General features: G+C 46.5%; 1 protein-coding gene across 8 annotated transcripts in view; it reads right to left on the reverse strand.

The window, feature by feature from the left end:
• The window catches only part of LOC130110583 (pleckstrin homology domain-containing family A member 5-like), a 238489-nt gene that overhangs the window by 80375 nt on the left and 133153 nt on the right, over positions 1-24961 (reverse strand). For all 8 annotated transcript variants that reach the window (XM_056277737.1, XM_056277741.1, XM_056277738.1 and 5 more), the window contains one exon: positions 4437-4520. In XM_056277737.1, coding sequence (XP_056133712.1) covers positions 4437-4520 — 84 coding nt within the window. The remainder of the gene's footprint in view (positions 1-4436; positions 4521-24961) is intronic.

A 24961-nucleotide genomic window follows, 5' to 3' on the forward strand; every position in this document is an offset into this window, starting at 1 on the left:
TAAACAAGAAGAAGAGCTTTTTTTTTTTTACAGCGAATTGCTAGGAAAAGAAGGAAATTGCCAAAGAAGTATGAAATGAGATAAGAAAAGCTGAAAGAATTTATAAAGATAAGATGGAACATAAGTACAGCAGTGGTGATCTCTGTAGGTTGCTTGGAGGGGAATTAAATCGGTGTCCTCAAACACTAAGAGAAACCTCTTAAAATTGAGGGAATAAATGATACTGATACTACTGAATGATACTGATCTCCCAAATATTTTTAATGACTTTTATTCCCGCTTTGAAAAACATGACTTTTCTGAAAACATCACTCCTTAGAGAGTCTCTGTCTTCTGACTGTGTGTCAGGAACGGGTTAGAGATCATTTAAAACGGGTCAACTTCAAGAAGGCAACTGGTCCAGATCACATTTCTGGATGCACATTGCAATACTATGCTGACCAGCTTAGTGGTATCCTTCACCAGGGGGGGATGTAGTGTGTGGGAGGATCACGCTATTGCCCCCAGTTCTCCCTCCCTCTCGAACAGGCGCCGCGACCGACCAGAGAAGGCGCTAGTGCAGCGACCAGGACACATACTCACATCCGGCTTAACACCCGCAGACACGGCCAATTGTGTCTGTAGGGACACCTGACCAAGCCGGAGGTAACATGGGGATTCGAACCGCCGACCCCTTTGCTGGTAGGCAATGGAATAGACTGCCATGCCACCTGGACGCCCCCGTAAAAACCTTGTTTTGTTAACTGTGGATGGAAAACTTGATCCACAGAAATTTGCTTACCAGGCAGGGAGAGGTCTGGAGGATGCACAGCTTTTTATACTTAATAACCTGTATAAGCACTTGGAAAAGCTGCGAGCCCATGCCAGGCTTTTGTTTGCTGAGTTTTCATCTGCATTCAATATGATGCAGCTGCATCTTTTAATAGATAGGTTGCTTTGTGATTTTAATTTGCCTCACCAGCTTGTATAATGGATCGTGAACTTCTTGACCGACAGAGAGCAGAGGTGTTTCCTCTCTCTGGGGGTAAATGGCTATCTCTCAGACTCTGTAGCTATGTCCACAGGCTCACCACAAGGATGTGTCCTTTCACCCTTACTTTTTATTATGTACACTGATGGATGCAGGAGCACCCAGGAGGGCAGCTATTTGGTCAAATGTACTGACAACGCTGCATTGCTGACCCTTCTCCGAGGTTCATAAGCAGTCCGTGGGAATGCTTTCACTGATTTTATTTCTTGGTGTGATAACAGCTTCTTGGACTTTTTTGATTCTAAAACCAAGGGACTGATTATTGATTTTTAGACGTAACAGAGATGCAGCCAAAGAGTGCATCATACATAATGAAAGTGTGGAAATGGGTCCATCATACAAATATTTGGGTACTATTATCAATGATCACCCCAAGTTTGATGTGAACACTGAGGCTATTGTGAAAGGGGGCCAACAGAGAATTCACCTTCTCTGTAAACTAAATTCCTTTTCTGTCGGTCCTGTCATCCTGTCGCTTTTATCAATCTTTTATTGAGAGCCTTCTGAGTTTTTCTTTTATCTGCTGGTTTCACAGCCTCACGGTACAAGACAGGAACAGCCTGAACAGCATTGTTAAAATCTGTTCTAAGATCACCAGAGTGAAACAAAGAGAACTAAATTCTTTTTGCAACCAACAAATCCCCCAGAAAGCAGCGATTATTTTGGCTTCTTCTGCACATGTTCTTACAAGTGAATTTTCTCTGTTGCCATCAGGATGTTGTTAATTAAGTTTTACCTGCTTGTAAAACAAATTGTTATTCTAAATCATTCATTTCCTCTGCAATTTGACTACTAAATGCTCCGTAGTATTTTTTTATCTGATTGCTTTATTGTGTTTATATAGCCTATCGATATTATTAATTACTTATAGATCTAATAGATTTTATTCCACATTAAGCTCCCTGGAGTGTTATAAGTGTTATTTGTTTGTTTACATGTTACTGTGTTTTTGTGTACAACAAGCTGCTCCAAACAAATTGCCCCTAGTGGGATTAATAAAGTTGTTTGTATTGTATTGTATTGTATTGTATTGTATTGTATTGTATTGAGACAGACAACCAAAGAGATGGACAGAGGTTTAGAACAGAGAGAGAGAGAGCGAGAGAGAGAGAAGATAGGAAGACAGACAAAGACAGTAAAAGGGAAACCAACAAAGAGATGTGCCGACAGACAGATGACAAAGATGGATAGATAGAAAGAGATATAAGACAGGCTGAGACATAGAGACAAAAGAAGACAGACAGACAGACATGACAGACAGGCAGAAAAAAAATAAAGAGATCACACTCTTAACTGACTGGCAGTCAATAAGAACAATTTCTCAGATGGGCCAGCAGTCAAACCTGGATAACAGTTGTTGGCCAATCACAGTCAGCCAATCAGTTGGTCAGAAACTCGGACCGACGTGTCATAAGACATTGAAATCAGGACTCCTTGCGAATGTGACAGGGTAAGACATGCAGACAGTTTGGCCTCTAATCAGCATAAAAAGAGGAAGCGCCAGTATGAGAGAGAGAGAGCGAGCGAGGGAGAGAAAATAGCAGGCATCTGAATAGCTGGGGTGGGGTCTGGATCATGCAACCAAGCTGATGATCATGAGACTCCTGAGTGCATAACAGGAGGCACAATCCTCCGCTTTTTATTCAGCCGCCGCCTCCAGGAATCTCAGACAATACACACCAACACAGAGGACGGATTCTATGCTATTGCAAATAATCTTTACTGCAAATTGGAGTCCGGTACGATTATTTTGCACCATGAAAGCTGAGGCAGGGTGCTTACAGCCACGCACACAGTGTGCACTGTCAGAGCGGCTGAATGGCACTTCTCTCTAGCGTGGGCGCAGATGTTGTCAAAGAACCAGTAGTTTCTGTCAGCTGCACACTGTCTCCTGTTGAGAGTCCCACAGCTGTCCGCAGACTGAACGCAGCCATTTGGGGTTTTACATAATAAAAAGAAAACGATTCCTCTGTAAAAGTCACAGGACAACTGGTGCACCCCTGTACCCTGGAGATGGTATAGTGGCGAGGCGTCTTCTTGCCCCTGGAGCAAAACAAACCAACCTTGAATTGAAGACCATTCAATCTTCTCATTTGTCTTTCTCCACTGACCTCCACTTACGGTTTTCAGCCATTTTCAGCAAAGCTCAAGGTTTCCAAGAGCCATGCCAGCACACGTTTTAGCCAATTTTACGCCCGACCATTTCAAAAGCATATCATAATATTTCAGATGATTCTGAATGCATTTTTTTCTACCCTCGTGACAGCCATTGGTTTCCATTCCTTTCAGTACGGTGGGAAAATCCACTTCCAGACCCTTGAAACTTGCTTGACGGGTAATCCATCACAATGAACATGTAGTTTCCATTACTCGTTTGTCAAAGTTAAATTACCATTTTCTCAGTTGCATTACTGTTGTGGGATAATACAGATGTAAGCGCGGATTGATTTGAGAAGTGCTGCTTTGCTACCTGTCCGCCACGACACACCTGAAGGCACCCGCACAATCAACAGAATGTACAGCTCAGCCAGTCGTACGAAATAAAGCTTGTTGTACAAAAAACCCCCAAAAAAACAAAAACCTGAAACCTCAATGACTTCTTCGTGGTGAGAGAAATTTTAGCCAGAAAAACTGAGAATTGTAAGGTGGGTTTATCACCTGAACATTTGATTTAATGGTAATAAAAAAAAAGAACTATGGTATGCTGGTATGCTTTGGAAAAAAGTTTGTAAAGAATACATGGGCGTCCAGGCAGCATAGCGGTCTATTTTGTTGCCTAGCAACATGGGGATCACTGGTTTGAATCCCCGTGTTACCTCCGGCTTGGTTGGGCATCCCTTCAGACACAATTGGCCGTGTCTGTGGGTGGGAAGCCGGACGTGGGTATGTGCCTCTGGTCGGTCGGGGCGCCTGTTCGGGGGAGGAGGGGAAACTGGGGGGAATAGCGTGATCCTCCCCATGTGCGATGTCCCCCTGGTGAAACGCCTCACTGTCAGGTGAAAAGAAGCGGCTGGCAACTCCACATGTATCGGAGGAGGCATGTGGTAGTCTGCAGCCCTCCCCGGATCGACACAGGGTGTGGAGCAGCGACCGGGACGGCTCGGAAGAGAGGGGTAGTAGGTCAGATTATTCTATACAGATAAATAGCTTAACTTTTCCTTTAGGTACCTGGTTTGAACATGTTTTTTTTATCCAGACCAAGGATGCTTTCTTTTCCCAGCTTGTCCTTAATTGCTTCACATTGTGCAGTGCTAGTGGCGCAGCACAACCACTATCTTCTACTGCAGGCCATCAGGAGCCGGGAATCAGGGAAACATGGTACGTATGGAATCTGCTACCGGTTTCTACTCCCTGTTAAACAAAATGGTGTGCTGTGTGATTTTCAGAGAGAGAGAGAGAGACTTACTGTTCGTTTACGACAAAGATGCAGTTGTCTTGGGAGGGGACGCCTGACACCGGGTGCTTACAGGTCACTTTTCTCTCATTGTGGCTGGAGAGAGAGAGAGATGTGAAGAGGTGATAAAAAGAGAGAGGGAGAGAGGGGAGGTGTGGGGATGGAGAGGGGAAGTAAGAAAGAGGGATATAAAGTAAGAAAACAGAGAGAGAGAGAGTGTGTTAAATCTCAATAATCATACCACGACACACACATAAATCTGACATGCACACACAGACACAATTCAAGTTGAGCCGCAAGCTGACAGACCGGTGATAAATGGAACGACACTTTCTTTACTGTCAGTTATAAAAATCCCATCTCCCCATAGTAAACCTTACCTGAATTACAGCAGTATATCAATGTCTCACAGGAACATGATAAATTTTTTTTACAGGATCAACTACAGTACAGTGAGACACTGCAGAAAGTAGTGCTATGGCATACAACAGACACACACACACACACACACACACACACACACACACACACACACACACACACACACACACACACACACACACACACACACACACACACACACCTTGAGTATTGGGTGGTGGTGAACTTAAGCATGATTTCCTTTTAGCTCTTGCCCTTTAAGCTGACTTTTGACCACAAAGCCCTTTTCTTTTTTGGGGGTGGTGGCAGGGTGGTGTAATTCCAACGACACGTTTGCCCAGGCAGTTAGTCCTCCGTTATGTCACTGCAGTTTCAACGGTCTTCTTATTCAAAATAGCAATCCAAGCTCAAGTCAACTCATAGAAAAACAAATCAATCTGAAGTCAAAGAAGAGAAGTTGTGCTCTGTGATGAAAGCTGAAGTGGTTTCACTGCCAAAGTTTAACAAACTGAACACTGAAGAGTGCATCAGGTACACATAAAGACTAAAAACAAGATAAGTTTCTGAATGAAAAATGTCCCCAGTCCAATTCAGCTAGGATCTTCCAAAATTATGACGCTGACCACGGCAATGCAAAACTGTTAGAGCAACAAAATCCAGAGATAGTCAGACAGGCTATCTCTCTCTCCTCCTCAGCCTCCTTCTCAAACTTCCTTTCCTTCTCTTTCTCTTCTTCAAGCGCTCTGTCGCTCGCTTTCTTTGGCAGTCTCACTTTGTCTCCATCTCTCTCTTTTCCCATTTTCCCTGCCTCTCTTTCGCTTAGTCCATCTCTCTCTCTCTCTCTCTCTCTCTCTCTCAGGCCGACGTCACAGCCATGTTGATATCGGTTCAGCTGCATTACAACAAGCATAAAAACAAAGGCAAGAATGTGAGGAGGTCCCGGCCCAGCACGGTCCCTATTCGCTGCAGCCTACCAGCCTCTTCATGTGTCTGTCGGCAAAGCTGACGGAGGTCCTGCAGTCATATGGTGGCTCACCAGAGATCACAAGAGAACTGATGACCGACTGCTTTATGTCATTGAAGGAAAAAAACCCCCACAAAAAAGACATCTTTGTTGTTGCTAAGATGATGGCGATAGCAATCTTAGTGAAAATAATGAACATACATAATGCATCCATGAATAATAGATAAGTGACATACATAGTATGCGATATGGAAGATATGAATTTTACACAATAGTGATGTACATCCCAATATGCATAAAGCACAGCCTTCTTCCTTTATGGAAATAGCAGAAGAAGCTGTCTGTAATCAGTTGATATAGATTATAAACAGGAAGAAACATGACCACACACAAAGACATGGAGACCAGTACACACAGCCAACTCAGTCAGTCAGGGAGACACACTCCTAACAAGCAGAGAGAAGGGAGGGAAGGGAGGGAGGAGAGAGGGAGGGAAGGAAGAAAGAAGACTGCTAGCACAAAAGAGAAAGCACTGTCTTGTAACCAAACAAATGTGTGCACACGCACACACACACAAGCACACCAGCAAATTATTAGCATATTGTATATACTTAAAGTATGTTGTGTATACTGCATACTATTGGGGCATGTTATTCAGTATGTGGAATGCAGTATGTACCACATACTGAATATGTTACACCATCGTAACACAAGAACAACTTTTCATCTGAGAAGAACTTTGTTGTCTCAGTCACTCGAACAGGGTAATACAATCAGCCAAAGATTGGTGCACAGCATTTTGGGGGGGGGGGTGACCTCTGGGGGTGTGTGTGTGAGTGAGAAAGCTAAAGGAACAGAAAGCCTTGGGAGTTACTCTGCATGATCTTGTCTCACATGACAACCAAGGCAGAAACGCGCGCACATATACACACACACACACACACAACCAAATCGAGGAGTACCGGAGCCACTGACATGAGACCGCGACAAGTCGTTTTCCGGGAAAGAAAAGAGCACAGATGTCTCCACTGACAGGCTGACACGACTAGAGAGCGACGCATCATGACACGGCAAGTCGGTGCTCACCAACAAAACGTCTAGTTTCAACAGCCTCCGACTAAACCACGCCGTCGTGTCAGCCCACGCACGTATCCGCGCAAATCAACAGAGCCGTGCGGGGCAAACGCGGCCTTGATCCCGAGCGTTTTCCTGTCATGTCTTACCACCGGCTTGCCCCTGCGAGGTGGCGCAGTGACGCACGATGCCGGCGGTGGATTAAACCGCGCACACCAGCCCCCTCCGAGAGGAGCTGTGCATGTTTACTTTTCTCATAAGTAAAACGAAGGCATGCAAAGCCCCGCAGCAGCTGGCCGACATGCATAATCGAGGAGGAACAAGCGAGGCTTTAGTCATCAAATACCGCTTAATTCAAACCCAGCATTGCCCCGCCCCCAGCTTTGCCCCGCCCCCTTTTTAAAGCACCACACGGCCACGAAGCTGTGCAAAGTGAGGCTCTGAAGTGTGTGTGTGCGCATGTGTGCGTGCATACCTGTGTGCGTATGCGCATATATGTGTGCGTTTGTGTGCGTGTGTGTGTTTTGGAAACCCCGATGTAAATCAAAAGGCATCTACCACACTGCCCAGAGGGTTTTTGCTGTCAGTTCAAAACGCAACGGGTTCCTGTAATTGTTGGGTGGGTGTCTTAGTTATTTCAGAGACGACTGTAACCCGCAGGTCGCAGGTTCGACTCCTGCAGCAGCCATTGACATCCTTGTGAACTAAGCCCTGCCTGTCTGTAAGTCTCTTTAAACAGAAACCTCATTCGAAAGATGACCAAGGAAAAACAGTGCCTAATTGGCTGTCAGTCTTTTTTTTTTCCAACAGAGCCCCTCAAGCCGTGATGAGAGAAATAATGAAGAGGAGACACCATAAAGAGACAGCAGGGACGACAGAGAGAGAGAGAGAGAGAGAGAGAGAGAGAGAGAGAGAGAGAGAGAGAGAGAGAGAGAGAGAGACAAGGAGAGATAAAGAAGAAAGATGGAGAGCAAACAAGAAGGAGATGAAAAAAGAAAAGAACGAGAGAACTGCGTCACCAAGGCTGCACAGGGGCTGACTGGCGCCATCATGAACAGCTCCCATCAGGATATGACAACAAGCAAACAAACAAAAGCAGAGAACAAAACAAAAGTAGAGAGAACGAAAAGGGATTGGAGTGGAGGAGGAAGATGGGGGGGGGGGAAGTTGTCGATATGCAGGGGTGTGATTTGGGGGGGGCAGACAGGGCTGTCTGATAACCAGTCAAGCCTTTCAGGTCTCACCAAGTGCAACAGGAAAAAAAAAGATATGAGTGGTTGGAGCGTTGCATTCACAAAACACATGCACACGACACACGCACATGCATGGACACACAACCAGCCTCTGATATCCTCTAGCTGTTGAGTCATGCTCTATGAACTGCCTTTATGTGCAATGGACTTGAACTGTATTGTTGTATAGCTGCTGTGTGTGGTGGTGGATGTTTCCACCTTCCTGCCCATAACTCAGATAACTATCTCTCTTTACCAGTGTTGTCATCCAGGTCCTAATATGATCTGTTATCCAGGTCCTAATACGACCTGTTATCCAGGTCCTAATACGATCTGTTATCCAGGTCCTAATACGATCTGTTATCCAGGTCCTAATACGATCTGTTATCCAGGTCCTAATATGATCTGTTATCCAGGTCCTAATACGACCTGTTATCCAGGTCCTAATACGATCTGTTATCCAGGTCCTAATACGACCTGTTATCCAGGTCCCAATATGACCTGTTATCCAGGTCCTAATATGATCCGTTATCCAGGTCCCAATACGACCTGTCATCCAGGTCCTAATACGATCTGTTATCCAGGTCCCAATACGACCTGTCATCCAGGTCCTAATATGATCTGTTATCCAGGTCCCAATACGACCTGTTACCCAGGTCCTAATATGATCTAAGAGTATGTTGGTTTTCATCCCAACCAGCCCATCGCGACATCTGTTTATTAACACACCATCAAACAGAAAAGTACTAAAGGGAATCAGCTGCTGTAGGTGTCTGACTGCAGGAGAACTCGACTTAGCTAACGGTCAGTATAGCTATTTTATATTTAAGGCATTAGGCTGGTAATTTAGTTCAGGATGATTGCAGCCGAACAAACATTACTGTATTTCCTGGGACACAAACAGTGCAGGGAGCCAAAAGTTGGGAGTGCAAAGGTCAAGGGTAAATACATAGAGCTGGGCAATAATTCAATATTACAACCCCCCCCCCCCTTTTCTCCCGAATTGTGTCTGGCCAATTACCCCACTCCTCCGAGCCATCCCGGTCACTGCCCCACTCCCTCTGCTGATCCGGGGAGGGCTGCAGACTACCACATGCCTCCTCCGATACATGTGGAGTCGCCAGCCGCTTCTTTTCACCTGACAGTGAGGAGTTTCACCAGGACGACGTAGCATGTGGGAGGATCACGCTATCCCCCCCAGTTCCCCCAAACAGGTGCCCCGACTGACCAGAGGAGGCGCTAGTGCAGTGACCAGGACACATACCCACATCTGGCTTCCCACCCGCAGACACGGCCAATTGTGTCTGTATGGACGCCTGACCGAGCAGGAGGTAACACGGGGATTCGAACCGGCGATCCCCGTGTTGGTAGGTAATGGAATAGACCGCTACGCTACCCGGACACCCCATATTATCAGCTTTCAGTGGTACTGTATCAAGATGAAGTTCGAACACTGTTACATTGTGATGCAAAAATGTGTTGTCTAAATAAATGATAAAGAATATATTAAGATTTCTCACAAAAGCAAGTCTGAATCATGGTAGCTGTGTTTTCCCATATCACCCAGCACCATAATGACACATTAACCTCGGACTTATTAATGAAGTTGGGACCTCAGAAGGAGCGCCCCACTCGCGTCTCTGGCATTAGTCAGATTTGCCTACTTATGGGAGCCACGACCCCATGGAATTCAAGGGCATTGTGATCATAATATTTTATTCGCACGGAGCCGTCCCAGAGCTCAAGGACACACCGCAGAACAAATGGGCAGCACAGATACCAGCAGAACAACAGTTAGGAGACAAGAGGAGAAGACGGACAGTGCAGAACTCTGATGTTTTCAAACGAACGTTTCCGCTTCTTCGTTTGGCCTCCCCTAATGCATCACACAGACACACACACACACACACACACACACTAAATATCAACCCGATAAAAAACATCAGCAATGGAGCCGACAGCCCCACAGCTGACATCTGAGTCAGTAATCACAATATACACTTAGCTGGATGTATGAAAGGTGGTGATACACGGGCAGTCATGGGCAGACACACACACAAACACACACACACACTTCTATCTGATTGCAAAGCCAAACAATAGGCGATTCAAAGTCCACGCAAAATGTCAGATATGTTTAATGTCATTATCTGTCATTACGGGTGGGTGTGATTTGGTTTAAATGCCAAAGCTGCCCCACAATCAGATGGCTGGCCTGTGTGCGTGTGTGTATGCGTTTGTCTATGAGAGAGAGAGAGAGAGAGAGAGAGAGAGAGAGAGAGAGAGAGAGAGAGAGAGAGAGAGAGAGAGAAAAGAGCAAGGGAACGAGGGTGAATTGTGTCAGTGTGCACGTATGTGTGACAGAAGGAGATTGAACGTGTTTGTGCAGGGGGCATGTGTGTATTTGGTTGTGTGCATGTGCGTGCATGAGACAGAGAGCGTGTAATCACAAATGCATTTGTATCCATGTCGCGGCGTGTAGGCCCGTGTGTGGGTCTGTTCGTGCACGTGTGTGTGTGTGTGTGTGTGTGTGTGTGTGTGTGTGTGTGTGTGTGTGTGTGTGTGTGTGTGTGAGACATGCAGCCCTGCAGTCAGTCCAGGGTCTGTGCTGGCCAGCACTGTTGTGGCCTCTCTTCCTCCCTGCAGAGCAGCTGCCATTCACAGCCTCTCCCTCTGGCCACGAAGCTAACCTTTAGCAAAGGCCACCCACCCGCACCGACCCTCACTTCCCCCGCCTTCCCTCCACCCATCCACCCAACCGCCACTCTACCCCTCACTCTCCTTCCGCAATCATTTTCTGCACTTCTTCATTGCTCCGGTTCCTAATCGTTTCATCTCCTCTCTCTCTCTCTCTTTCTCCCTCTTTGATCCTTCTCTGCCAGCCCATCAATCATTATCCGTTTTCTTCCTCTCCCTGCTCCCCTCCTTTCTCCCCCTCCACCTTCAACCCCCCCCGCCACCGCTTGCTCCTCTCCTTCTCCCCTTTCCAACCTTCCCCGCCCTCATCTCTGAGCCCCGTCTTTTCTCTCCTCCTCCTCCCATTCTTCCCTCCAATTGATCCTTCCTTCCTTCTTTCTCTTTAGCCATTTATCTCTTCTCGCCCTCCTTCGGTTCCCACCTCACCTTCTCCTGGAAGCAACGAGGACACGCAAAACCACATTTCACTCTAACGTGATTCATGACACCTGCTGCCCCGGCGACACGCTGCTGAGATCGCTGCTAGAAACGTCAGCTTGACCCATTTCACCTGAACCAGCTCCACAGTCCATCCCGAGGCCACATGACAAGATAATGAAACACACAACAGCGGTTACGCTCATTTGGACGACTGCAGTCACCCAACGGTGTGCATTAACATCTGAAAAGTTATTTTAAAAAAAACGACAATTTGCCACAAATCGTGACCCGACTATGTAAAAGTTGGAGATGTATTGCAGGATGGACATTTATCTCCTGACTTGCTTTTGCCAATTCCTTTTTTTATTTCTTTTTTTTGGACCCCCCCCCCCAATTGTATATGGCCAATTACGCCACTCTTCCGAGCCGTCCCGGTTGCTGCTCCACCCCCTCTGCTGATCCGGGGAGGGCTGCACACTACACCACATGCCTCCTCTGATACATGTGGAGTCGCCAGCCACTTCTTTTCACCTGACAGTGAGGAGTTTCGCCAGGGGGACGTAGCGCATGGGAAGATCAACAGGCGCCCCAACTGACCAGAGGAGGCGCTAATGCAGCGACCAGGACACATACCCACATCCGGCTCCCCACCTGCAGACACGGCCAATTGTGTCTGTAGGAACGCCCGACCAAGCCAGAGGTAACGTGGGGGATTCAAACAGGCGATCCCCGTGTTGCTAGGTAATAGAATAGACTGCTATGCTACCCGGACGCCCCCCCCTCGCCAATCCCTTTTTGAACGCCATGGCTTCAGCTGTGCTCCAGAGCCATTTCAATGGCTCCTCAAATGTAAAGCTTCCAACACTGAATCTGATACATCTGACGCTGGCATCCGCTGGCAGGTTCTAGCATCAGTTCTCAACAGACCAAAACCAGGAGTGGACAATGGTGAAGAGGTCCAGAGTCAAAACCACGCTGCAACCGCTGTGATCCCGGGGTGAATTAGAGAAGAGTAATGGGGAGGATTTTTTACACGACTAAAGACAGCTGTATATTCGTATTGGAAAAGTGCAGGGCATGCGTTCGCATCACTTAATGCTGCATTTCCTTGCGCTCAGATTTGATGGTTTTTCCTTGGCTGTTCACATTCATGTTTGCAGGGGACTCAAACCTGACATCAGTGTGAACAGACCCTTGTCCTGCAAGGACCCGCATGCCGACATTTACAATAACCTCACATGCATGACTCATATTTGTGCACAAACAACAGTATAAGGTAATATTTCTGGGGACGGTACATTGTGGAAATTGATGAAGGAGCAGTGCAACCAATTACTCATGAAAAGGACAACTCGCTGCGGAGGTCGGATGACAGTTCATCAGCTTTTGTATGAATTAAATTAGAAATTTCTCCATCTCCTCACTGACTCGTGCTGCTGTTGTCGTGTTCTGCACCGATACAGTGTAAAAAAACCAAAACTTTAATTCCAATCTGACAGTTCTCACTGTGGTATCATAGCCACAGATCAAATATATATATATATATATATATATATATATATATATATATATATATATATATATATATGATCTGTGGCTATGATATATATATATATATATCATAGCCATATATATATATATATATATATCATCTAGGATCACATACGAAAGTGGGCCAAATCTGATTTGAACATATCACATTTTTGTGATCAAGTTGCTCAGACAAAAATCATATTTGTTTCACATATGACCAAAAAATTTTGATTTTGAGTGTCCAGGTAACGTGGCAGTCTATTCTGTTGCCTACCAATACAGGGATCGCCGGTTCAAATCCCCGCATCCAGCTTGGTCGGGTGTCCCTACAGACACAATTGGCCGTGTCTGCAAGTGGGAAGCTGAATGTAGGTATGTGTCCTGGTCACTGCACTAGCGCCACCTCTGGTCGGTCGGGGCGCCTGTTCGGGGGGGGGGGGACTGGGGAGAATGGCATGATCCTCCTACACGTTACATCCCCCTGGCGAAACTCCTCACTGTCAGGTGAAAAGAAGCGGCTGGCGACTCCACATGTATCAGGGGAGGCATGTGGTAGTCTGCAGGCCTCCCCGGATCGGCAGAGGGGGGTGGAGCAGCGACGAGGACAGCTCAGAGGAGTGGGGTAATTGGCCGGATACAATTAGGTGAAAAGGGGGGGGGGCAAAATTGGTTTTGGACCACTTCTACGTGTAGTCGCCCTATGTGAAATCACACCTGAAATCCTACTCAAAACCATCTGTTGCACTTCTTGTCCTCTTTCTCTGCACCCCACATATTCTGTCTATCACCGTCATCCTGCCAATTCAGGCTGAACCAGCCACAAAGGTAACGTGGGGGCAAAGGGGTACTGTAAGTGCCAAAAGCAGCACTGTTATGATTCAGTTTGGAAAATGTATTTGCGGTGGACCGCCATGGATACGTCTTTGTGCTGGAAACACTATGATGCATTAACCCCCCCGTCACAGTCGCACATTTCACCATTTCACATCGGACCTCGAGTCTGACCCGCCGCTGACCTGCCAGTACCGCTGCTATGCCCGACTGCCGCCTGACTGACGCCTGCCACGCGTCTCTCAGCGCTGATGCTGCAACACAACTCCCCTTCCATTCTGCCCCCCCCTCTCTCACCACCTCTCCTTCGTTCCCCTTTTGTCTATTTCCCATCCCTCTGTTCCTCTCTCTTCTATAAGCTGACCTAAAAATAGATGGTGGTGTTCAACGTCACATCCTCCGTGACAGCTTCCACCTAATGAGCTGAGCCAAGGTGTGTGTGTGTGTGTGTTTGTGTGTGTTACTGCAGGTATGTGCATTGTGTAAGTTTGCATGGGTTCCCATATGTGTGAGTGTGTGTGTGAGTATACATACACTACCGTTCAAAAGTTTGGGATCACCCAAACAATTTTGTGTTTTCCATGAAAAGTCACACTTATTCACCACCATATGTTGTGAAATGAATAGAAAATAGAGTCAAGACATTGACAAGGTTAGAAATAATGATTTGTATTTGAAATAAGATTTTTTTTACATCAAACTTTGCTTTCGTCAAAGAATCCTCCATTTGCAGCAATTACAGCATTGCAGACCTTTGGCATTCTAGCTGTTAATTTGTTGAGGTAATCTGGAGAAATTGCACCCCACGCTTCCAGAAGCAGCTCCCACAAGTTGGATTGGTTGGATGGGCACTTCTTTGAGCAGATTGAGTTTCTGGAGCATCACATTTGTGGGGTCAATTAAACGCTCAAAATGGCCAGAAAAAGAGAACTTTCATCTGAAACTCGACAGTCTATTCTTGTTCTTAGAAATGAAGGCTATTCCATGCGAGAAATTGCTAAGAAATTGAAGATTTCCTACACCGGTGTGTACTACTCCCTTCAGAGGACAGCACAAACAGGCTCTAACCAGAGTAGAAAAAGAAGTGGGAGGCCGCGTTGCACAACTGAGCAAGAAGATAAGTACATTAGAGTCTCTAGTTTGAGAAACAGACGCCTCACAGGTCCCCAACTGGCATCTTCATTAAATAGTACCTGTTAGAGCCTGTTTGTGCTGTCCTCTGAAGGGAGTAGTACACACCGGTGTAGGAAATCTTCAATTTCTTAGCAATTTCTCGCATGGAATAGCCTTCATTTCTAAGAACAAGAATAGACTGTCGAGTTTCAGATGAAAGTTCTCTTTTTCTGGCCATTTTGAGCGTTTAATTGACCCCACAAATGTGATGCTCCAGAAACTCAATCTGCTCAAAGAAGTGCCCATCCAACCAATCCAACTTGTGGGAGCTGCTTCTGGAAGCGTGGGGTGCAATTTCTCCAGATTACCTCAACAAATTAACAGCTAGAATGCCAAAGGTCTGCAATGCTGTAATTGCTGCAAATGGAGGATTCTTTGACGAAAGCAAAGTTTGATGTAAAAAAAATCTTATTTCAAATACAAATCATTATTTCTAACCTTGTCAATGTCTTGACTCTATTTTCTATTCATTTCACAACATATGGTGGTGAATAAGTGTGACTTTTCATGGAAAACACAAAATTGTTTGGGTGATCCCAAACTTTTGAACGGTAGTGTATATTTAGAGTTTCTGTATGTACCTGTGTCTCTGTGTGTGTACATGATCCCATTCAGTATATGGTTGAATTTGTGTATATGCATGTGTGCATGTCTGAGCATCTGTGGCAGGTGTGTGTGTGTGTGTGTGTGTGTGTGTGTGTGTGTGTGTGTGTGTCTGTGTGTGTCTGTGTGTGTCTGTGTGTGTGTGTGAAGCCCTGCAGGTATTTGTGTGTGAAGCCCTGCAGTCCTATATTTCTCCCTTGGAGAATGAAGGCTCTGTAGCCTGAAACATCAACCTCTCTTACAAGGCAGACATCCAGTGTTTGTGACAAAATGTTTTCAGACGTCCATTATGTAGACCTCCAAAATAATAAAATAAATAATAAACAAGAAAATCCTGTACATCCATAATCCTATACATGCCATGGTTGTTAAATTTTGAAGGTGGGAGAGGTGAGTCCGTTAGCAGTTTTGCTCACATTCTGCTATGCAAGATGTTATACTGAGCATCTTACGCTTCCATTATTTCAGTAAACACTAATGCCTTGCTCAGAATGACCCACGGTGGGTAAAACGTCAAATTCGGACTCGTTTACTTCTGCCAGATCACCGATTTATTATTAGAGAAGATGATCTGGTTTACAGTATGGATTTGCAATGACACAAGAAACACCCAGCCGACTGGAACACAAAAAATCTGTTTCGTCCAAAATACATCCGACGAAATGGGTGTGAACGCCTGCCATCGATGGAAGTAAGGGAGAAGTGATCCTCCTCACTGCGCTTCTGTAATACCAACAATACAGGTCTCTCACAGCCCGGCTCATCCTGGTCCACTCCACTCACCTTCACACCGGGAGTCCTAATGAGCAGGCTGCACCACGGCTTTTAAAGTGAGGCTGACACTTCAGCCTCGTTCTCTCTCTCTCACTTTCACACTCTCTCACACTCTCACTCTCTCTCACTCACTCTCTCTCACTCACTCACTCTCACTTTCACACTCTCACTCTCTCACTCAATCTCTCTCTCTCACTCTCACTCTCTCTCTCTCTCTCTCTCACTCAATCTCTCTCTCTCACTCACACTCTCTCTCTCTCGCTCGCTCACCTCTGGCTGGGTTGATTGTTGGCCAGAGGCTCCTCTTCTATCGTTTTCTTTTCTTCCGTTTATAAGCCAGGCATTACTCACACTCGCACGCACATGAGTCACAGCTGTGGTTCAGAAAGATAAACCATTAGCGGTGACCGCATCATAGCAATTTTCATCCATTCTTGTAATTTATTCAGTTATCCCTTCATCTTCTCTGTCCGCTTATTCCAATTCAGCGTTTTGCAGGGCTGGAGCTTAACACAGCAGGTACTGAGTAAAAATATGAGGAGACACACGAGATATTCCATCACCGGTTCATCCCAGGATGCACACAAACAACTCAAATGCCATTCACACCGACGGGCAATTTAACACACATGTATGTGTTCAGGTAACGGGAGAACCAGAGTACCTGCCGAGGAGGACACGTAAACTCCACACTCAAGGTTTCAACATAGAGCTGGGCAACATACTGATATAATGTTGATGTAATAGCATCATGTTATTGCTATTAAGGTAATTAGTCAAAAATAGGCAGCACGGTGGGACAGCGGCGCAGCGGTTAGCACGGTCGCCTCCCAGCAAGAAGGTCCTGGGTTCGAACCCCGGGATTGTCCAACCTTGGGGGTCATCCCAGGTCGTCTTCTGTGTGGAGTTTGCATGTTCTCCCTGTGTCCGCTTGGGTTTCCTCCCACAGTCCAAAGACATGTAGGTCAGGTGAATCAGCTGAACTAAACTGTTGCTAGGTGTTAATCTGTTGGCCCTGTGATGGACTGGCGGCCTGTCCAGGGTGTCTCCCCGCCTGCCACCCAATGAGTGCTGGGATAGGCTCCAGCATCCCGCGACCCGAATTCGGAGAAGCGGCTTGGATGATGGATTGGCTAATGGATAGTCACAAATAAGGTGATACTTGAGTTTGTCAGTACTGTCCACCCCTGTCCTCTTGCTGTGAGGACTGCTGCTAACCACTTAGCCATCGCTGCAAAAATGAGGGATTCAGAATATGCTGCTGGCTCTGCAATGGACTAGCAGACCTGTCCAGGGTCCATCCAAGTCCAACCTGAGTATGCCGGGATGGGCTCTGACCTCCCCTGACCCCATTAAGGACTGAGCAGGTCAACACAATGGAAGGATAAGATATCTAACTTGCACACTTCTTCCACCATTACTCCAGTTACACCAGGTCTGCTGAGGAGATATCCCGGCTTGTTGAGTTAATGTGCTGTTCTGCTTACACAAAGCCGTCTCGACAATGATGCCGACACATTCATAAAGGAACAACAAGCAAAAGCCGCTTTCTTGCGGTAACACCCAGCAGAACAACAAATCTTCTTTGTTACTCAATCATAAAGCAGCTCCCGCTCCACACCAAAGTGCTGCGCTACAGCGCCACGATGCAACCGGTGGAAGAGGATTAATCAGGTTAGCTACGAGAGACCTTCCTCGTAGTTTGACAAGTCCGTTTTCCGAGGGCTTGCATCGACACTGTAAGCCACTTACTTAGCAATAACCGGAGGTTTTTCAGTTACATTGAATTACACTGCATGGACATTTTTCAAGCTGCAGGCACAGTTGAGTTATATGAAATGTTTATAGCACAGTAAAGCATACCCTCTTCATTCATAATTCAGAATCTGCAAACACAAGACTGGAATGCCCTTTACACATGCACGCACGCACGCACACACACACACACACACACACACACACACACACACACACACACACACACACACACACATATATATATATATATATATGGGAACCCAAGCAAACTTACACAAGGCACATTCCCGCAGTAGCACACAATAACAAACACACACACACACACACACACACACACACACACACGGGAACCCATGCAAACTTACACAACGCACATTCCCGCAGTAGCACACACTAACACATACATACACACACACACACACACACACACACACATATGGGAACCCATGCAAACTTACACAACGCACATTCCCGCAGTAACACACACACACACACACACACACACGGGAACCCATGCAAACTTACACAACGCACATTCCCGCAGTAGCACACACTAACACATATAAACATACACACACACACACACACACATATATATGGGAACCCATGCAAACTTACACAACGCACATTCCCGCAGTAGCACACACTAACAAACAAAAACACACACACACACACACACACACACACACACACACACACACACACTCACACACACACACACACATATATATATATATATATATGGGAACCCATGCAAATTTACACAAAGCACATTCCCGCAGTAACACACACACACACACACACACACACACACACACACACACACACACACACACGGGAACCCATGCAAACTTACACAACGCACATTCCCGCAGTAGCACACACTAACACACACACACACACACACATATATATGGGAACCCATGCAAACTTACACAACGCACATTCCCACAGTAGCACACACTAACAAACACACACACACACACACACACACACACACACACACACACACACACACACACACACACACACACACACACACAGGAACCCATGCAAACTTACACAACGCACAGTCCCACAGTAGCACACACTAACAAACACACACACACACACACAGGAACCCATGCAAACTTACACAACGCATATTCCCGCAGTAGCACACACACACACACACACACACACACACACACACGTGTGAGCATTGTAAAACAAAATGAAAAATAATCAAATGAGTAAGCAAAGACATACATTTGTGCACAACGCACGAGCTGCTTTATTTGTTTGTCTGCAAGTTGCGAGCTAATTTAGCGCTGCTGAATTGTAAAAATACAATACCCGACAACTCCGTGGGACACCTAGCCTAGCGGAGAAAACGTTCAAGATCAATCTTAACCATAAAGTGATATTTCCCGCAGCTGGATGAGTCCATTTTAGGCAGAACGCTGTGCTTTCAAACCGTGTATTTTGACTAACATTTCCACAGGTTTTAATAGAGCGAATGTGGGAAAACCGCTCATTTCTCGTGTTTTCCATTTCAGAGAACCCCATACTGTCCCATTGTACTGAAGCGATTGCATAAGCACATACTAATCACTATTTGCTGTGTTTATCATTACTGTAAAGGATTAAAACTGCTCAATCACAGCTTTAGGGACAAACAATGTTTGCCTCTGTCTCGGTACGAACCACCAGAGCGGCTAGTTGTGCGCACAGCCTCCATTGTGCACATGTGAACACATTAAGCCTCTTAGTGCAACTCGGTAGTAACCTTCAGTTACGTAACTGCAAGCAGCCTGAAGGACTGGTGCTCCACTGCAGCCGAACAAACACCAACACCCAGATTTCTATCGGGGAGGCACTCCTGCACTGGCTCCCATGTTGCCATGGGTAACGGCAACAGATGGCTGATGGGATTGCGAGGACGAAGGTCCCTCGAGCTGAGCGTCGTCAGCCAGGCAAGGGATCTGATAGAGGAAGAGTTGCACAACCAGCAGGGCAAAGGAGGAGGAGAAGCAGAAGACAAGAGTGAGATGCAGAGAACATTAACAGAGGACTTCAAGGAGACGTCCTCATCCTCTTCACTCGTCTTTCTCTCCCGCCATTAATCTCCTCTGCTCTGTTTTCTTCTCTTTCACTCGTTTCCGCCCTCTCGCTCTCATGGGCTGTGGGCAATGTGGAAACTCGAGAGATCTGTTTTGCATATGCAAAAATACCACGCGTAAGAATCCAGCTGAGGATCATCACACTGAATGGTTTTGGTGATGAAAGTCCTCGTTTTGTGCTACATTTCAGGTAACAGATTCTCATTGTCATCAATTTGGACAACAACACCGTGTATCATGATATGACCGCATCCGAACTGCATCCTGACACAACACCACTGAAGGATGACAAATGATAACACTGAATTACTGGCCAGCCCTGCTCTCCCGCCTGCCTCCTAGTCTCCTTTTATCCGCCGCTGTACTTTCCTCTCATCTACCGTCGTGTGCTCCTCTCTCCATCGCTCCTCGCCGTCTTGTCTCCTCATCCCCTCGCCACCTCTCTCAGCTCAACCCCCCGCTGTTCTGTCTTTCTTTGCTGTCTGTCCATCATCCCCATCCTCATCCTCCTCATCATCACCAGCTGCACATAGCATCGACGCCCACAGCTTCTCAGTGCGTAACAGGACCAATGATGTCATCATTCCCTTGGCTTTCAGCAAGAGACAAAATCCAGTTTAGCTTGAAACCCCCCCCCCCCAACTATTTTAGCCCGTAAATTGTCAGACTAGAATAAAACAGACAGTAGAATCAGTTTCAGCTGATAAATTACCAACATTAGAAGCCATAGCGGCAGTAAAGAGGGTCAGAGTGTGAACGGCCTAACGCTCCCCCAGTGACCACGCGGGGATAACGCAATAGACGGGAGCATTCGGTCGAGCTGATGAGAGAGATGGCGGGACTGCACTGTGATTGAATCCATGAATAATTTCCGCTATAATCACGCCGTCCCAAGAAGTGGATGATTTCTGAACATTGCAGGACCAGTGGTTTTTTTCCCGTTGACATCTTTTAAGTGCACGTTCACACAAGCCCGCTTTTTGCAAACTGCCAGGGCCTATGTATAATGAATGATGTAACGTCTGTGGAGATAACTGCAATGCGAATGAAAAGAGGAGACTTTAAAGAAGAAAAAAAGAAGCACTTTCTAGTCCGAGCCGAGCGCTTTCCACAGTTTAGTGACGAAAGCGAACATGGAACATGAAGAACTTTTCTTGTGATCCCACTAATTGCGACAAAGAGGAGGTGGGATTTCACACAGAGCAGAGGCGACTTAAAGGATCGGTAGGTGCAAAATAAAGACGTGCTGGGTTGTTATCTGTTACTGCCAAGAGCCTGCCAAGATGGTTTTCATGCATGTCTGACCATTTATGAGAAAGTTTTGAAAACCTTCAGACTTAATTAGTGGCCTGACATCTCAAATGACTGAGCCGAAATTACATCAGAGTATTTAAGCGAGCGGCCTGGAGGATCTCCATCAACAGGTTAAACAAAGTTTCAGCGGCGGTGTCCATGAAATCGTCAATTCTGCTTAAACACGGACGTCCAGATACAGACTTCTTAGTTGCATGAGCTCTTTATTTTAACTTATTTGGATGATGTATTAATTGTTATCAGTACCAATCTTCTAACTGTGTCTCTACCTTTGGGTTGCCAGAGATGTAAAAACATCCAGGTCCAGAAAGTAAAAGTCCATACTGTGTATATGCTCCACCCATCTCACCAAACCAGCTGATTTCCTTAACTAATTTTTCCCTACCTAGCTGAGGAGTGGGGTTGACTGGTGTAGTACATGGGTGATGCAAATACACGGTTTGGAATCTAACTTTCTGGATCTGGATTTTACACCTCTGTGGTTTACAAATCCTTTTAAGTCTGACCGCCACCTCGTCCGGCAGCTCTTCCTCCACCACCAACTCCAGCTCTGCTGACTTCTCTGTCTTCTCTTCTCAAACAAAGATGCAGAAAAAGCAAGATCAGCAACACTAGTGCTAATTTATGCAATCTATTTCACATTGTAAAAAGAAGGGGAAAAAAGCACGCGCGTCAACACCAGGTGAGAAGCGTGTCTGATGTTATGCAGATGTGACCGGGACAAAAGCGGCTGAGGTTGTTCCTCATTTGAATATTGTGAAGCTGCTGTAACCGAGATATTCAACAATCTTCTCCGAGTACAGGAAGATTGGTGTGAACTTTTTTTTTTTTTTTTGCTTTTCAGAAAGTTTGCACAAAACTCATTTAACTCTTGTATGGGTGGTCACATGGTCTTCACCCATACACATCTTATCTACGGTTCTCTTCCAGCCAGACATGTCCAAAAAAAAAGCACCATTTCTTCCACCAGCAGAGATACGGGATCCTTGTCTTGTCACACAGATGGACAGGCTTCATTACGCCTCCTGTTATTTCCCAGTTTGGACGAGTCACACAACATCCATCAGCCGAAATGTCCCCACCCTTCAGCCAGCGCTCCACAGCCATTAGGAGGATGGTGCCATTGAGGAGGCTGCTCCATCAGCCACACCAGGACTATCAACGGCGGCCAGAAGACCGCCGGGTCTCAACAGGTTAACAAGTGAGAATATCTATCTCCCTGGGGACTGAGAGAGATGGAGACTGTCAGAGGGAAAAGGGCCAAGCTAGAGATGGAGAGAGGCAGGGGGAGAAAAAGGAGCAAGTGACAGATAAATGGAGAAAGAAAGAGCAGGAAGATGGCAGGGACACACCAGGAAATGGTGAGAGATAAAGGGGGTCGAGGTAGACGGATACCCATGAACGCTGAGCGATATGGAAACTATCATCACAATAATCACATGGAACCGTAGATGATGCAGATATATATATATCACTTCATCTGCTTACACTTGAAAAAAAATACCATGTTTAAGAATCCAACTTAGGTTCATCATATCGAACTGTTTATAATATCAGGGGTGTCTGGGTAGCGTTGCGGTCTATTTCGTTGTCTACTAACACAGGGGATCGCCTGTTCGAATCCCCGTGTTGCCTTCAGCTTGGTCGGGGGTCCCTACAGACACAATTGGCCATGTCTGCAGGTGGGAAGCCGGATGTGGGTATGTGTCCTGGTCGCTGCACTGGCGTCTCCTCTGGTCGGTCGGGGCGCCTGTTCGGTGGGGGGAGGGGTAACTGGGGGGAGGGGGGTAGCGTGATCCTCACATGCGCTACGTCCCCCTGGTGAAACTCCTCACTGTCAGGTGAAAAGAAGCGGCTGGTGACTCCACATGTATCGGAGGAGGCATGTGGTAGTCTGCAGCCCTCCCCGGATCGGCAGAGGGGGGGTCGGAGCAGCAACCAGGCCAGCCGGGAAAATAGGGTAATTGGCCAAGTACAATTAGGGAGAAAAAGGGAAGGAAAAAGTATAATATCAAACCAAAACTAGTTTCCACCCGAAACTCCCTCAAATATTTAAGATCTCATTTTGTGACAAATTGTAGGTCACAGAAGTCTTGTTATCATTAATTCAGACAAAAGAATTGTGCATCGTGACACGACAAGATCCAAATTTCATCCCAGCTATAAATGATAATACTGAAATATTGCACAGCCCTGTGGATAGATACAGACAGACAGGCAGATAGATAGATAGATAGATAGATAGATAGATAGATAGATAGATAGATAGATAGATAGATAGATAGATAGATAGATAGATAGATAGATAGATAGATAGATAGATAGATACAGTAAGAAAGCGTCTGGGTGCTATGGTACAATGCAAGCCAGGGACAGCTGATGTGGTAGATTTAGGCAGGTTTGTGGCACAAACACATTGTCAGTCTTTATCTGGCGCGATTACGAGACAGATCTCCAATGCACACAGCGAGATTACAACGCACAAACAAACAGCAACAGTCACAACACCGCCGACGACGGAACTGGATCGTGACGGGGGGAGAAACTGGGACTTCTCTCACTCACAAGTGGAAACAACACATGCACAGACAGCTCCGGTCCCCGGCAGAAGCAACACATTTTGCTAATATCATTAAATAATGCCCTGGCAACCGCCCGCGAGACCGGTCTATCTCTCCTCGAGCCGCCTTTGCAATTTTAACCACGACCACCTGCCAACCAGCCCGGCGGCTCCATCACCGCGAAGCATATGCCACACAGGGCAACAAACACTCCAGCCCCGGCCAAACAACAACACCACTACGCACAGGAGAACCCGTACCACGGAGCGGAACTTCACGGCTTGGTACCTCACCTGAGGCTTCCCACAGCAGTCAGCAAAGAGGATGAAGCGAGCGGGGCAGAGCGAGAGAGGTTGGTAATGAGAGAGCAAAAATAGAGAGGGAGAGAGAGGGAGAGAGAGGCGAGTCGCTGCTTTTTCTTTCAATGAACTTGCACTCCACTAAGCTCAGCACTGACCACTTGCTCTCCTCTGTCTCTCTCTCTCTCTCTCTCTCTCTCTCTCTCTCTCTCTCTCTCTCTCTCTCTCTCTCTCAGGGTGCAGCTGTTGAAGCTCTATCAGACAGACGTACCGACGTGTAGCAGTGTTTCTCTTCGGTCCCGTGAGAGCAGCCGAGAGCCCAGCCACGCGCACACACACGCATGCACACACACGCACGACAAGTTTCCCCTCTGCACTCACCGCCGAAGACAACAATCACTCACCAACCGCACAGCTCGGTGCGTGGTTGTCTGTTGTCTACTCGTTTGTGTATGTGTGCTCGAGCGTCAACGCACACGTGTGCACGTGGAATCCAGATGAGGCGTGTGCGACTCATTACGGGACACCGCTATGTGTGTGTGTGTGTGTGTGTGTGTGTGTGTGTGTGTATGCAAAAGCACCCCTTTGAGTTTCCTTACACATGCAGTCATTGTGAAGCAGTACTCATTTATTTATTTATTTATTTTTTGCCCCAAATCTCAGGAGCCCAAACCAAAGCATAACAAATCTCTTTTTCGTTCCTCAAAGGAGCGGCAATAACAGATACAGCTGCACTCATTTACCCCCCCCCCCTGCACCAACGCTAACTTCGACGGTTAGTGAAATAATGAGAACAACCCCCCCTCCCCTCTCGCTCGCTG

The sequence above is a fragment of the Lampris incognitus genome, chromosome 3 (assembly GCF_029633865.1).
Source record: "Lampris incognitus isolate fLamInc1 chromosome 3, fLamInc1.hap2, whole genome shotgun sequence".
Classification (NCBI taxonomy): Eukaryota; Metazoa; Chordata; class Actinopteri; order Lampriformes; family Lampridae; genus Lampris; species Lampris incognitus.